This window comes from Ochotona curzoniae, unplaced genomic scaffold (assembly GCF_017591425.1).
Source record: "Ochotona curzoniae isolate NIBS_2020 unplaced genomic scaffold, NIBS_Ocur_1.0 scaffold_3208, whole genome shotgun sequence".
In the NCBI taxonomy this organism is placed as follows: Eukaryota; Metazoa; Chordata; class Mammalia; order Lagomorpha; family Ochotonidae; genus Ochotona; species Ochotona curzoniae.
This window is the reverse complement of record NW_024467106.1, coordinates 32,084,499-32,099,472: the sequence shown is the minus strand read 5'-3', so window position 1 is coordinate 32,099,472 and position 14,974 is coordinate 32,084,499. Positions and strand designations below refer to the sequence as shown.

The window sequence follows — 14,974 nt, the reverse complement described above, 5'->3', positions numbered from 1 at the left end:
TTTTTTTCCTTTTCGTTTTGAAAGGCAGAAATAGAATTGCTATCTGCTGACTCATTTTTTTTTTTTCAAAGGCCTGCGACAGCCAGGGCTGGGCCAAGCTGAATCCAGCACCTGGAACTCAATCCAAGTTTCCCACTGCTTGAGCCATCATCTGCTGTCTCCCAGGATGTGCACCAGGACAGAGCTTGAATCAGAAGTGAAGCCCAGATTCAAAATGAAACACTTCATCCTCTGTGAGATGTGGATGTCTTAGTTGTTAGGCCTTTGTACCTACCCCTGGAATGAAGTTGTTGACTGACTTCCGTAAGAAGCTACTGTAGATTAGATTTACTCAATCATGGGACCTCAGAAGAAGTCAGACATATTAACCTGGAAATAAGTTTCATTTGGCGAGGGCTTGAAGATCTATAAATATTACTCCATTCTTTTCAAGTTCGGTTAGGATGCAAATTCATGTGAACTTTAACATGAGTATAGATTCTTTTTTTTTTTTTTTACAATAAATAGCAAAATATTTTATTTTTATGTAAATCATCATTCAGTGAATATTGTTACATTCTGACATATCATGATTGGACATCCTTTTCACAAAAAAGCTTTTCTAAGGAAACAACTTGGAGTCTTCCACATTTGTCAGATGCCTTTTCATTATTGTTCTCCATTTTTGCAATTCTGGATCCAAATTGCATGGCTCGTTTTGGCAGGAGAGCAGAGGCTGTAAGGCCAAGTTCCACAGCTGCCAGACGTAAAATTAGTTTCTCACCAATTCCACGGGGCAAAGTCAGGTTTGCCTTTTCCCAGACTGGAAGGGAGTTTAGGAAAGAGACAACATCTTCATTCAGGAAGGGAAATCTTGCTTCTTTTCCATGATCACCGATAACTCTGTCATCACGACCAAGATTTCTAGAAGAAATTCGACCCAGTTCCATGGCTATTTCCTTATTCAGTCCTTCCAATCCATGTGTCTGAAAGCGAATGCGATGACGAGAATAACCTGCAAGCTGCTCATCGGCACCAATTCCAGTGAGAATTACCTTTGCACTGCTCTCGTAGGACTTCACTGACTCCCGGGTCACCAGCCAGCCAGCGCCTCTGGAAGCAAACCAGACCGCACAGCCAATGCTGTCATCCAAAACTGTGTCCAGGGGATGAACTAAGTGACGTATTTGGGCTCTTCTGAACTTTTGCAGTTCTTCCAGAGAAACATTAATTTCAACAAAATTCCACATCCGAGAAGGGTTAAGAGCTTGCAGTTCCTTCAGGCCTGCCCTCCCTGTGATTCTGTCTGGTACGCAGTACTTGTCATGAGGATTGTCATCAGTGATGATGGCAGCGTGTTTAGTGACCTCTTCAGAAGGCAGCTCACACTCTGTCCGTTTACTCCTTCTCTGCTTACCGCTACTTGGAACAGCCTTTTCTTTAGTCATGAAGGCTACATTTAGAAGATCAACTGGCTCATCTAAAGGAATATGACGGTCAGCAAGGGCAGCAATAACCATGGAATCAACGCCCCCAGAAAACAGGATCGCAATATTTGCTTTCTTCTCACCTGGTTTTAAAACTTCATCTGGTGCTGGGCTTTTGCCCCTACACAAACACAAGACCCGTCTCTTGACTGCAACACTAAGGACATCAATGAACCGCTCCACTACTTCCTTCATGTGTCCGTCAGTGAGACAGACCTGAAGTGTCTCTCTTGAGGGTGGCCTGCTGGGAAGGGGACTGCACAGAGTCTCCATTGGAGTCCGTGGCAACATCATATTTAAAGGAGAAATGGGATTTTCAAGGTACAATTTGGCTTCATTTCCTACCACAGATACAAATGTTGGCCAGTCTGCTGAGACCTGAGGCAAGCTACTATCACATTCTTCGGGAACACCATCCCTAGAAGTACATTTCCAAGGATACAGCTGCAACATGACATGTTTGGAAATGGCAACAGACTCCAGATTAATTCGGAAAATTCCAGATGCTGGGACCTCTTGCCATTGACTTGCTACCCCAGTAGTTTGGGTGCCAACTGAAGAGAGGCAGAAACTCATGTCCAAATTATTAAACCGCCAAAGCAGACTACGACGACCAAAAAAATCCTTACCAAACCATAAATCATGGCTAGATGCTTGATAATATATGAAGGACCAGGGGCCTTGGACTTGTGAGAAGAGTGACACTATATCAGATTCACTCTTGCAGGAGGAAAGGCAACTGAACATGACTTGAGTATCATTCTCTAGAGCTTCAACCTTTATTCCATCAAAGACCTCTCCATTCCATAGGAACACGTTGCCTCTCCCATCTTCCACAGGCTGGGCAGTCAGAGCACCTCTCAAGTGAAGGACATGGCCAGAAAATAAACACCGGTAGTTAGCATCGCATTTTAACAACTGCTTGCTGCAGTCGGGGCCCCGTCGTTTAAGACTGCACAGTAAATCCTCTTCCAAATCTTTATGGAAATGGTCCACAGAAAAGCTTACAGAACAACAAATGCCACACATTATTGTGGGAAATCTGGTTGACTATTTCTTCATATTGGTCTTCTCTGAATTTTCTATTTCTTGATATTCTTTCTTCAATTCATCTAACATATTTTTGCTTTCAGAAAGCATCTCTGCTCGGTCTGCGAGGAAGAATAAGTTGCTGTTCTGCTGCTGTCTATACACCTTCCTATTCTTCTTCAGGTTAGAAAGTTCATCCACAACAACTTTTTGTTCTTTAATCTTACTGCACAGATCCTCCTTGTGTAGGGTCGAGCTGTCGGCGGGGCCCGGCGCGGCCTGGTCCTCGGGGAGCACCCCACGGCCCGGCATCTCACCGACCCGCAGCCGAGAAGGAGTCAGAAACCCAGACAGCGCGTGCGCACTGCGAGCCCCGGCCAGCCTCGGCCCAGCGCGTGCGCACTGCGAACCCTGCCAGCCGGGACCCCATGAGTATAGATTCTTATAACTACTCCCAAAATTGGGATGCAGGTTAGGTTCTGTTACTCCCCAGATCTCTCTCATGCTATCCCTTTGTGGTCACACTCCTACTGCATTCCCATTAATATTGGCAATGATTGTTGATAGAGACATCTTTGTTGTTTCAAAATTATTATGTAAATGAAATCATATGGTATTATATTCTTTCATACTGACTCATTCCACTTAGCATAATGCCTTTGAGATTTATTCGAATTATTTTGTGTGTCAATGGTTCATTCTTTTCATTGCTGAGCAGTATTCTGTTGCACAGCATACTACAATTTATTCATTCACTGAATGACATTTGAATCATTTCCATTTTTGACAAGCATGAATGAAGACACTCTAAAGATTGGTGTGCAAGTTTTTAAGTGAGCAATGGTCTTTATTTCTTTGAGACAAATACTTAGGTGGAGCCTGATTGGGATGTATGGGTTAATAAGAAGCTGCCAGAGCAGACACTGTGGTGCTGCCACTTGGGATTCCTGTGTTCCTTTTGGAATGCTGATTCAAGTACTGGCTCTTCTGTTTCCAAGTCAGCTGCTAGTGATTTTATCCAACACTGGAGATCCAGATTGAGCTTTAGGCTCCTGGTTTCAGCCTGGTCCAGTCCCAGCTGTTGAGGGCAGTTTGGGTAGTGAGCCAACAGATGTAAGATCTCTATATTTCTATCTCTTTTTCTGTGTTATCCTTCATACAAATAAGAAATGAAAAGAAAGTAAGAAATACATACTTATTCTCAAAGCTGTCCAAATTCAGTACTAATACATTTTGATGTAATTTGACATTTCCCACTGCCTTCTTTAATTCAAAATACAGTGAAGTTTGTTGTTGTTATCACATATTTTGATCTCACATTTTTCATTTGGTTAGTCTGTATTCTATCTCTTTGCAGAATTTTTAAAAATTGTTTATTTATTCTCAGAGTATTCACTTGTACTTGTTGGAGTTCTTCTATACTAGCTGCTTCACCTCTCTGTAAGATCATTTCAACATATGCCTCATTTTAGCATTATCATGTACTTACTGTATTTTTCTGTGCAGTTGGGATTTTCCTGCCTCTTCATTAGCTGAATAACTTTGCATCATATTGCAGACATTTTGACTGCCATCTCATAGAAATTTGAATGCTGTTTAAATCATATAGATAATGTTGATGTCTGAATTTGAGCAGATGATCTATCCAATTAAGTTCAGATGATGGGTTTCAACTAATCTTATGTTATCTGATTAAACATCAGTTCAGTTCTCAGAGTCTTTGCAATGCTTTCTTCACATGTGCCCCATTGATTCCCCACTATGGGACCTGGGCATCAGTTAATCTCATAACTTAGCTTTCAAAGACTGCGTTTGCAGTTTAGGGATAGATCAGTATGTGTGTGTGTACTTTGGAGGTGAACTCAGGGGTACATAAATAACTTTCAAGGGTTTCTTTGCCAAGTTCCTTTCCCTCCACAATCTTCCCAATAAATATTTTCTTGGGACTCCTATTTTCTTGTTCTAGGATAGGACAATCCAGGGTGTTACTTAACCCAAGCTATGAACCACTTCCCATGATTGTACCAAGACCAGGCAGAAGGAAGAAAGAAACTCACAATGGAGGTTCATCCCACCCTCTTGGGACTTCAGCTCTTTTGATCATAGGGTAAAGCTTCTCAGTGCTGTTATTGTCAAGATCATTGACTAGAGGCTTTGAGAAAAGAGAAAACTGAAAGAAGAAAAGAAATGTCAATTTTTATGCTTGGAGTTTTAGAAACCCATTTCTCTATCTCTTGAGCTGGAATCAAGGCTTTTGTTGCACTCTCTTTATATACTTCTAGATTTCGGGCTGGGTTGAATTCAGGTTAGAGAGGTTTGGTTTATTTTATTTTATTTTTGATTATATTTAGATAATTGATTAGGGTGTGAAGAATTGAGGATTAGGGGAAAGTGGGTGAAACCATTGTTTCCAAATCTTCTTTTTCTTCTTCCTGTATCTGGGAGAAGGTGGGAAATAATGGGAGAAGGCACACCTAGCTTCCCAACTGCCTCAGTACCTGGACATGGGGAACAGCTGCCAAATGTCATCCCAAGATCCCCGATGTGGAGCATGCTCTGAAGGTTCTGCTAAAGTGGTTTTGATAGTTCTGATATGCTGTCATTCTCACCAACTCAAGGATGAGGAAATCCTTCCTTGGCTGCATGGTCCGACTTACAGTCTCCATTCTCCAGGATATTTGCTGTCAATATTTGGCTGGGGTAGTTGTCCAATTTGTTCTGCCCTCCTTCCAGATGTCCTTTATGGGCCCCAATTGACTGCCATATCCTCCTTATTCATTTGTGCATGCCACCCACTGCTCCATCTAAGCCACTGAGGAGGTCCAGTTCTGATAAATGGACTCCATGACCAGACCACATACCTCTGATTCTCCCCATGGTTGGGGTTCTGAGTCCAGTGATTTAGTTAGGGGCATCCCAAAAGAAATCTGATCTACAATGATCCCAGACCTGACTCATGTGAGTGCTTGCCAGTACAGGGTGCAGCTCAGTTTGTTACCCACATCAACCTACACACACACTGATAATTGCAGTTGTTAGGTCTGTTCTGTCTCCAGTCCTGTCTCTTACACAAACCAATGGATGCTACAACCCAACCCAATCCTACCCACCACACACTTGGCACTCACATACACCAGTGGAAACTGTAGCTTAGTTGGAGCAATCCCCAATAACCTTCACTTGGTCCTCCCCTAACCCTGGTTCCTGTGCTTGCCAATATGTACTCACATCTGGCAGTATATGCACATGTCTCTCCCACATCGCATTTAGTTCTTGTATACATCAATGGGCATTGAAGCCTAGCTCAACTCAGTCAGTCTCACTGTCCAGCTCACACTCATGCTGGTGGGTGCCACCTTCTGGTCTAGCCATGCCTGCCCCTGCCAGCCCTGGTTCTCAAGCTCATCAGTGGGAGTTGCAACCCATCAGAGAAGTGCCCACCATTTCCCTCCTGGCCCACTCCCAGTCCTGGATCTTGCACTCTTCAGGTAGCTTGAATGGATTTGCCCTGATTCCCAGCTGATATTGCAGCAAAGCCCAATTAACCAGCACTTACTCTGGCTAATGAATGCACTAGTGAATACAATCAGTTAGTCCAGCCTGGCTCTCCCCCAGCTGTGTTGACATGCAGTCCAACAGGCATTGTATCTCTATCCAGCACTGTCTGCATCTGGTCCCAGTTTTCACGCTCAACAGTGACCCAGTAGGGAAGTCTCTGCTGTCCCACTAACAGACTCACCTTGTCTTTGCCAGCGGGTGCTGTAGCTTGGCCCAATCTGGTCTGCTCCTAGTTCCAGCTCATGCTGGTTGGAGCCACAGCCTAGCCCAGCCCAGCCAGCCCCCCAGTCCTGACGCTAATGTGAACTGGCTAGTGTTGTAGCCCAGCTTAGCCTGTCGTGCACCCTGTCCTGGTTCTCAGATCCACCAATGGGTGTTATGAAATAGCCCGTCCTGGCCCACCCCCCAAACCTGGCCTCCACATGTGCTGGCAGGTACCATAACTTGGCCTGGTCAGGGCTGCTCCCAGCTTTGCTTCTTGTGCTCACCTGCATGGACTGCATCCTGACAGAGGAGTTCCACAAGCTCCTCTATCAGGTCTCCTCCCAATGGGTCCTTGGTCCAGACTGACTTGGCCCAGCTCATGTCTTGGCAAGAACAGTGGCTTTGCGCAACTGGTCCACCCTATTCCAGTTTTGCTGTTAGGCTCTACAGCTCAGCCACACTTGTTCTACACACAGACTCAGCTCTTGGTTCAGTGGGTGCAGAGACCTAACCCAGTCCATTCTGCAGCCACCCTGGCTCTCACAAACACCAGTGGGTGCTAGAGTTCAGCTCAGTCTGGTGTACCCTAGACCCAGTCCACACTCTTGCCAAGGGACACTACAGTCTTGTGCAACCCAGATCGCTGCCCCCATTCTGGCTCTTACACTCAGCTGTGGGAACCACAACCCAGCAGAGGCATCCCCTTAGCTCCCCAACCAGGCCTGTTCTCTGCCACAGATCTTGCATGTGCCAGTAGTTGCTCCGATCCAGTTCAGCATAGCCCTTCCACTACCTTGGTCAGATACTACATTGGATGCTACAGCCTGGCTGTCCTAACTTGCCCCCAGTCCCAATTCTTGCTGGCAGATGTTGCAGCCTAGCCTTACCCAATCGACTCTCATCCCTGGCTCATGCATGTTGGTTGGTGTGATAGTCTAGTCAATTATGGCCTGCATTCCAGCTTGTCTCCTGCACATGCCCATGGGCTAAGGCTGACTAAGCCATACCAGTCTACCCCCCTCTAGAACCAATGCATACACTTGCTGATGGTTGGAGCTACTTTGCCATGCCTGATCAACACCGAGGCTTAAATAACATGTTTACTAGTGGGAGCTAGGACTCACCAGGGGTGTTTACCAAGCTCCCCCACCAGACTCACTCCCAAGCCTAGATCTCATGCATGCCAGCAGGTGCTAGGCCTTTACCCAGCATAATCTGCCCCCCCTTTCCTGACCTTTGTATGAGCTAGTGGATGTTGTACCCAGGCCTGTCCCACACCCTATTTTTGGGGTGTGCCTGTGGGTGTTACAGCCTGGACCATCCTGACCTATTCCCAACCCCTGTACCCATGAATGTTGAAGAATTCCATGATCATACCTAGCTCAGCCCATTACTACCCCAAACTCATAAATCAACCAGTGGAAAAAGCAGTTCCACAGGAGTGAGCCCACATATCCCCCACAGAATCTGTCAGCAGAACTGGTTCTTTTTCGTGCTGCTTTGTGTCATGGCCCAGCCTAATATTACCTATCCACTATACTGACTCTCACTGGTGGGTATTGTGATCCTACCCTGCCAGGTAGGCTCCTAGCCGTAGCTTTAGTGTGGATCAATGCATGGTGGTTAGTGGTGATTCATGTTAACATGCCCAGCTTAGGTCTTCCACATGGGCTGGTATATTGGTCTGACCCAAGAAGATTCTGCTACTTCTCCTCTCCAAACCACTCAGTCTCAGCCTCCTTGCTTATCTGCAAGTACAGTGGTCTTATCAATGGAAGTCCCTCAGAAGTCATTACTCTCCTGCAACATATTCCCTTATTGGTCCTCCCGCCCACACATCCCATTTCCCCTTTCCCTGATCAATCCACAGTCCCTGTGCCTGGGAGCTCATGGGTTCTTTAGCTTAGCCTTCTGAAGTCCAGTCTTTTGGTGGGGTGTTGTGCTGGTCAGTAGCACTACCTGTCCACTAGGGTCCTAAACTCCTGACACGTGTGCTGGTCCAGGACCTCACTCCTCTACACATCCAAGATCCAGGCCCACCCAAAGTTCCCCACGGATGGTGCACCAGCACACCAGGCCAGCAAGCCAACCCAGGGTTCTTCCCTCCCTTCTCTCAGTGTCCCTTCCCCCTGCTTGGGACCAAGCATGCAGGAAAATCCCCAGGCCCATTCTGCCTGCCTAGATATGAGCCCCCATATCCCTGCACACCCCAACCAGTAACATCCTCTAGGCCCCTATGAGTTTTCGGCCTGCTGTGCAGACTTGGCGCAAATGGCAGCCATTAGAGAATATTACAGGGGGAAAAAATAATAAAATCACCAGTGATCCTATGATACTTTTGATTTTAGTCTATCTCAGTTCACTTGCTGCCACTTATTTTTCAGAGTGCCCTAAATTTTCTATCAAGTCTTGGCTTCACTTGATAGAAGAGATTGGGTGGGATGTGCTAATTTATTGGCCCCAGAACTGAATATTTTCTTGGAAAGGCTTTCAAATAATGCCTGTTGTTTACACTGTACTGCTTGACACAGGTGAAAGAATAGCACATCCTAGGATTTCTTGGGCCAACAGAGTCCCAAAGGAACAGAAGAATATGAGGAAGAGTGTCAGAACTGCTTGAGCAAGATTCCCCTTCCTGCCTGGAAAGTCTTTTTCCAGATTGAATGTTTGAATTTTATTTAATAACAGAAACAGTGTATTAATATACCCATTATCTTCTCAGAATTATAATAAAAATTGTGTACTATTTAAAAAAATAGAATGATTAGGATTATAAAATAGTTTATGATCTTAAAAGGATGTTACACTCTTCTTCATTACATAAAATGCAGATTCTCTTAGATCAGCATTGGGATGAGGAGTAAAGACTGCTTGGAATTTGTGGCCCAGTCCCTACTTTTCTGGCCACAGTTTTCTCCTCTTGGAGAAATTGCTGCCTCTTAACATTCTGATGCTCACCTGGACACAGGGCTCTTGTTAATTTCTCTGTAGCACAGCTGAGATAGGATGATCTGGGTGAGAGTTTAGTAAATACTTCAAGATAACAATCAAAAGTAAATACAGAGTAAAATTAATATGAAAAATATAACATTCAAGGAAGAGATGGTTTTTGAGAGCCAGAAGGATTTTTTCATCCCTAGGCAACATTGCGTTGAGTGGAGCTTCCCTTGAGTGGAGCTACACTGCTCACCAAATAAGGCCAGAAAGTTTACTTTATTGATTCTGTTTTAGTTTTCCATTTTAGGGACCACTATATTCCCTACATGTTTGATCAGGGAATTCGTAGCATTGTATTGCCTAGACTTTATCTGCCTACCAACAGGGAGGAGCCACTGATGTGTCCGTATCCTTACTGACTAAAAATACTCTCCTCATACTCATCTCTATTGAATCATTCTGATATTCCATCAGCACACGAACATACTGTAAAATATCTTCCTAAGTAAACAACCCAAAACAAAAATACTTTATTCTATAATGCCTCTCAGTTCATGATTCTTTTCTTGATAATATCTTCATTGCCTCTCCTCCTTATCTCCCATGAATCTAAACTTATCAACTCCAACCATTGTGATTAGAATGCTCTTGGACAGGTGATGGTCTTCAGGTTATAAAATCCAGCATTCAATTCAGTTTCCATCTTACATGCTGAGTCACATTAACTTGGCTGGCTACTTCCTTTTATCTTTACGATATACTTAACAAAGCCCAGAGATATCATATTTTCCTAGTTTTGTTTCTTTATCATTATCTGTTCCTGTCATATTTTTTAGTCTCTAAACCTGGCATTTTCCATGGCTTAGGCTTCAGTCCTCTTGTCTTCTTAATCTGTATTTACACCATACATGACTTCATCTACTCCTATAACTTTGAATACTACCCATATGCTGATGACTTGAACTTAACATTTTTACTACCAACTTCTCCTTTCAGTTTAACATGAATATTTGCAACTACACCTAATCAGTTGTTCTACTCAAATGTCAACTAAATATCCCCAATTTAATATCCCCATCTCAGTAGATGGTAGCTCCCTTCTCTCAACTGCTCAGCCCAAAACCTTTGATGCCATTGCTGATGCCTCTTTTCTCTTAAACACCACATGTAACCCACTAGCAGGTTCTATCAGCCTGCCATTTCTTGCCAATACCCCTGCAGACAGCCTAAGCCATCTGTGATTGATTGCATGAACCTCTGTCCTACTTTCATTCTTACTCCCATAGTCAGTTATCAAGGGGTATTTAGAACCAGAGTGCTCTGAATAAAACATGAATATAATCTTATTATATCCTTGCTCAATCATTTAGTGGTTTTACAATCCATGTAGAATAAAATTCAAATCAGTTCAAAGCTTAACCTTGGCCTAGTGTTTCCCACATTGCCTAATGCTTGGAATACTCCAAAATCTGCCCCTACTGTTTTCTTCGGGGCACTCATCAACTGATACTGGCCTTGTTGTTCCTGCCCCTAACTTAAGGCTTTTGCAATTGCTGTGGCCATTGACTTTCTGCTGCCGGTGATCCTAGCATTGCTTTCTCCCTCACTTTATTCACTACTCTATTCAGATATCACCTCCCTGAAGGATCTTTTTGGACTACTCTACCTCAAATGATCATCTCATCATTCTTTCTTTTATGATTTTTTTTCATTCTGATATATAATACAGTTTTACTTGAATGTTAAGTACCCACCTTTCACCATTGAAACTTGAAGATCAGTGAGGACCATGATTCTGATTTGATGATTGCTATGGCCCTTATACTAATAGAAACATCTGGTAGGAAGTAGTCAACAAACATGTTGAATTTATTGTCATATTTGCCACATTTTACTCAGCTCTTATTGTGTATATTTCATTGGGAAATATTTCATATAAGCGGTTGCATTTAATTGTGTTACTTGATAGGCTAGAAAGCTACCATACAATAACAGTCAGTTTCCTATAAGGTTCTCCAGTGTGAAAATCAAACCCCTGCATTTGGCCCACTCCTGTTTCTGAACATTAAAAGGAGATTCTAAATATTAAAAGCCAAAAACCATCCATGGAGGGGTTGATCTCATGGCATGCTGGGCCTCTACCTGATGCACTGGTATCCATATGGACACTAGTTCAAGTCCCAACCGGCCCACTTCTGATCCAGCTCCGTATTTATGGTCTGGGAAAGCAGCAGAGGATGGTTCAAGTATTTGGGCCTCTGCACCCATGTAGGAGACACAGAAGAGGCTCCTGATGCTGGCTTTGGATCAGCTCAGCCAAGGCCATTGTAGCCATTAGGGGAGCGAATCAGCAGATAGATTAACTTTCTCTCTTTGTCAATCCTTCTTTCTGAAATTTTGCCTTTCAAACAAGCAAATAAATAAATAATTCATGCTGAGTTTCTGCAGCTCCTCACTCTGTAGGCTATGCTAAAGAGATGGGTCATGGGCTCCATGTTTCTGTTATGTAGCACACTGCTGAACCATGCTAATTGAAATGGTGATAGGCAAAGTTTGGGTGCTTTGAGATTAGTATTTTTTAGTTATTAGTGAGTACATTTGGTACTTACTTTGATTTGGTATTTGGTATCTTACCTTTTATTTATTTATATCCTAGTTCCCCTATAAAAGAAACAATGATTCATAAAATTGTACATCACCATGGTTACCTGAGCATTGACTGTAACTTAGAAGAAGGAAAAGTTCCTTCTTATGTAGGGGAGAGCAAGTTCTGTTTTCTACGATCTTTGTACTTCTCAGGCTCTTGTGCCTAATTTTGTTTGTAAACCAAGAGTTTGAAAGCTTCAAGGCTCAAGAAGACCCCATTGTTTTCTACTAATACCAGTATCCAGCCTTTGCTGATTACTGGGGAATTGAGAGGGGAAGGTGCTTTGGCAGCTGGGGAGGATGAGGGACAGCTTCTTAAGAGTCTGAGAAAGAGGGTCGTCACTTCATTCATTGAAATGGGGTGATTAAATTGTCAAAGTGAATTTTGAGAGACAGCTGCACACAGAACACAGACAGTCATTAGAAAACCTAATTACAGTTGTTGTAGCCGCTTTGCATTTCTACAGCTTTCTGTATTCATGAAGACTTTTGTAATCACTTTAATCACTTATTAACTCTCCCCACCACAGTCTTGTGATATGGGCACATTACTGACATGTTTGCAGTTATCTTCAAGGAAGAATTTGAGCTGCTGTGGCCACAACCTAGGTTGACCCCAGTGTCCTAATTGCAACTCTTTTCCTCATTCACTGTGTGCTTTGAGATCCAAATAATGAGATATTAAACCTTGTCTTACTCTGTAACTTTAGGAATAAATTTGAAAAATAAGATTATGAAGACTAAATTTTGAGAAAAAAATGAATAAATTATTTGAAGAATACATTTGAATAAATTATGAGGACTAAGAATAAATTTGAAGAATAAATTATGAGGAAGAGTCAGTGCTTCACCAAATTAAAAGATAACAACATAAGCATTTAATAATAATATTAATGCAATAGTTTAAATATGTCTTCCAAAGAGGTAGGCTCTTTGGAGAGTGACTGGGTAAAAAGGGTTTTACCTTTATGAATGTATCAATCCTTTCTTGGATTAATGGAGTGATGGGAGTAATTTTGTTATAAAAGTAAGTTCTCTCTGTGGCAACACGGCTGCAGCAAGATGCTCTCATCAGATATCAAGGAGATGTTGCTACCGTCTCAAAAGAGCTTCTAGAAATGTGAGCAAAATAAACTTCTATTCTGAACACAGCGCTTTAGACTGCTTTGCCATTCTGGCAGCTAAATTTCTCTTCTTTATACATTAACAGTTCCAACTATCTTGTTAAGATGATAGAAAATGAACAAAGATAACCTCCAGATCTTGTGTGTGCTGGTGGGTGCTTCAGCCCAACCTGACATGGCCTGTTCCCAATCTTAGCTCTTGCTAGATGGTGGTGTAGCCCTTCCTGGCTATTGTGCATGCTAGCATGTGTTGTGGCCTCACTCAGCTTGTCCCGCACCCATTCTGGCTCTTGCTAGTACCAGAGGGAGTTGCAGCCTTGCCTGCCTGGCCCACGTCCAAATCCTGGCTCTCAGCAAGAGATGTAGCCTAGAAGGGGAGTTCTTCAAGTCTTCCTACTAGGTGCCCTCCCATCCCCAGATTTCATGTGAGCTGATAGGTGTCGTGACCCTGCTTGTCATGGTCTGCCCTTAGTCCTGGCCTTTGTATGTGCTGGTGTGTGCCACAGCCTGGCCCAGCTTGCTGGGGCTTGCTACCAGCCCCAGGCTCCAGCAAGTGTTGGTGAGTTCTGCAGTCCAGCCTGGTTCCACCTGACAGCACACCCAACTCTCATCAAACCAGTGGGTGCTGTGAGTTCCATGGAAGCCCCCTAGAAGTCACCTGTCAAACATGCCTCCAGCATCCCCCACTTCAAAACTTTCAGACCCCCTTCCACAGACAATCTGTAGCATCCCCACTGTATAGAAAACCTTTTTTTTAAAAAAAGATTTATTTATTCTTATTGAATAGTCAGATATATGGAGAGGAGGAGAGACAGAGAGGAAGATCTTCCATCTGCTGGTTCACTCCCCAAGTGGTTGCAATGGCTGGCACTGCGTTGATCCAAAGCCAGGAACCTCTGGGTTTCCATATGGGCTGTCCTTTACTGCCTTCCCAAGCCACAAGTGGGGAGCTGGATGGATAACGGGCCTGTTGGAACACAAACCTGTGCCCATATAACATCGTGGTGTGTGCAAGGTGAGGACTTTAGCCATTATGCTCTTACACTGGACCTGAAATCTTTTAAATATATATTTGTATGTAGTTATTTAGCACATATTTATTGAGCATATATTTGTGTCAGGGGTCTAGTCCATATGAAATGCAACAATGGTTAACTTAAGCTACTGAGATTCTGAGTGTAATTCAGCAAAAGCGAAGTAACCCTTTCCCTAGATTTCCATACAGTGGGATCCTAGAGAAAAACTATTGGAAGTCTTCCCAGCTGACTCCTCCAGTAAACAAAGTGTGATGTGAGTAAACAAACTCACCACATCCAGCTCCTTTTTCCATCTCTGGAGCTCTTACAATGTCCCTGCTGCTCCAGAATTTTAAAAATAGGCTCCGTCTCTTGACATTTGGCCATAGCACAGTGTTGCTGACATTCAGTAAAAGAGCAGGGACAGGGGAGAGCATCACATAGGACATTTGCTCTTCCTTAGCTTAGGGTTTGCTTGAATTGAGATAAGGGGAAGGGCATGCTATGGCCTAGATGAGTCCCTCCAACATTTTTATCTTGAAACCCAGTCCGTTTTGTGGTGGTATTGAGAGGTGGGGCCTTTGTGAGGAAGATTAGATGGTAAAGGCTCAATCCTTGTCAATTATTGCCCTTTGACAAGAATCCCAAGGGTGTTTGCTTGCCCCTTTCTCCTTGGGAGGACACTGCAGCAAGTTGTCCTTTAACAAGCAGAGAATGAGCCCATGCCGGACACCAAGTCTGCTGGTACCTTAATCCTCGACTGCCCAGAAGATGGGATATCTCCCCTTCTCTGTCTCTCAAGTTAATGAATGAATCGATCATCCTCTGACTTGAAGAGACCCAAGGTATGAGTCTAGAGCTATACTTAATGAGAAACTTTCACAAACAAGTGGCCCCTTCCAGTTTCTGCAATAATTGCCGCCGAGCCAATCTGAAGCCAGGAGCTTCCTCTGGGTCTCCCATGTGGGTGCAGGGTCCCAAGGCTTTGGGTCAT

General features: G+C 43.6%; 2 protein-coding genes across 3 annotated transcripts; both read right to left on the bottom strand.

Moving 5' to 3' along the window:
* Positions 1-497: 497 nt before the first annotated feature.
* On the bottom strand, positions 498-2,495 carry LOC121144786 (asparagine synthetase domain-containing protein 1-like). 2 transcript variants are annotated; one of them, XM_040963308.1, is made up of 2 exons: positions 2,475-2,495; positions 498-1,034 (listed from the first exon to the last, which is right to left on the bottom strand). In XM_040963308.1, the coding sequence occupies exons 1-2, from the start codon at positions 2,493-2,495 to the stop codon at positions 567-569; spliced, it is 489 nt and encodes a 162-aa protein (XP_040819242.1). In that variant the 3' UTR covers positions 498-566. The 2 variants fall into 2 exon arrangements, with proteins under 2 accessions (XP_040819242.1, XP_040819241.1); XM_040963307.1 differs by having other exon boundaries at positions 498-2,495.
* Positions 2,496-2,516: 21 nt separating this feature from the next.
* On the bottom strand, positions 2,517-2,856 carry LOC121144787 (ASNSD1 upstream open reading frame protein-like). Its single transcript, XM_040963309.1, has one exon. It carries the CDS (start codon positions 2,805-2,807, stop codon positions 2,517-2,519), a length of 291 nt encoding a protein of 96 aa, XP_040819243.1. The 5' UTR covers positions 2,808-2,856.
* Between the last annotated feature and the right edge of the window lie 12,118 nt (positions 2,857-14,974).

Coding starts and splice junctions, on each gene's coding strand:
- LOC121144786 (XM_040963307.1), bottom strand. CDS start 2,495: ATGTGTGGCATTTGTTGTTCTGTAAGCTTTTCTGTGGACCATTTCCAT.
- LOC121144787 (XM_040963309.1), bottom strand. CDS start 2,807: ATGCCGGGCCGTGGGGTGCTCCCCGAGGACCAGGCCGCGCCGGGCCCC.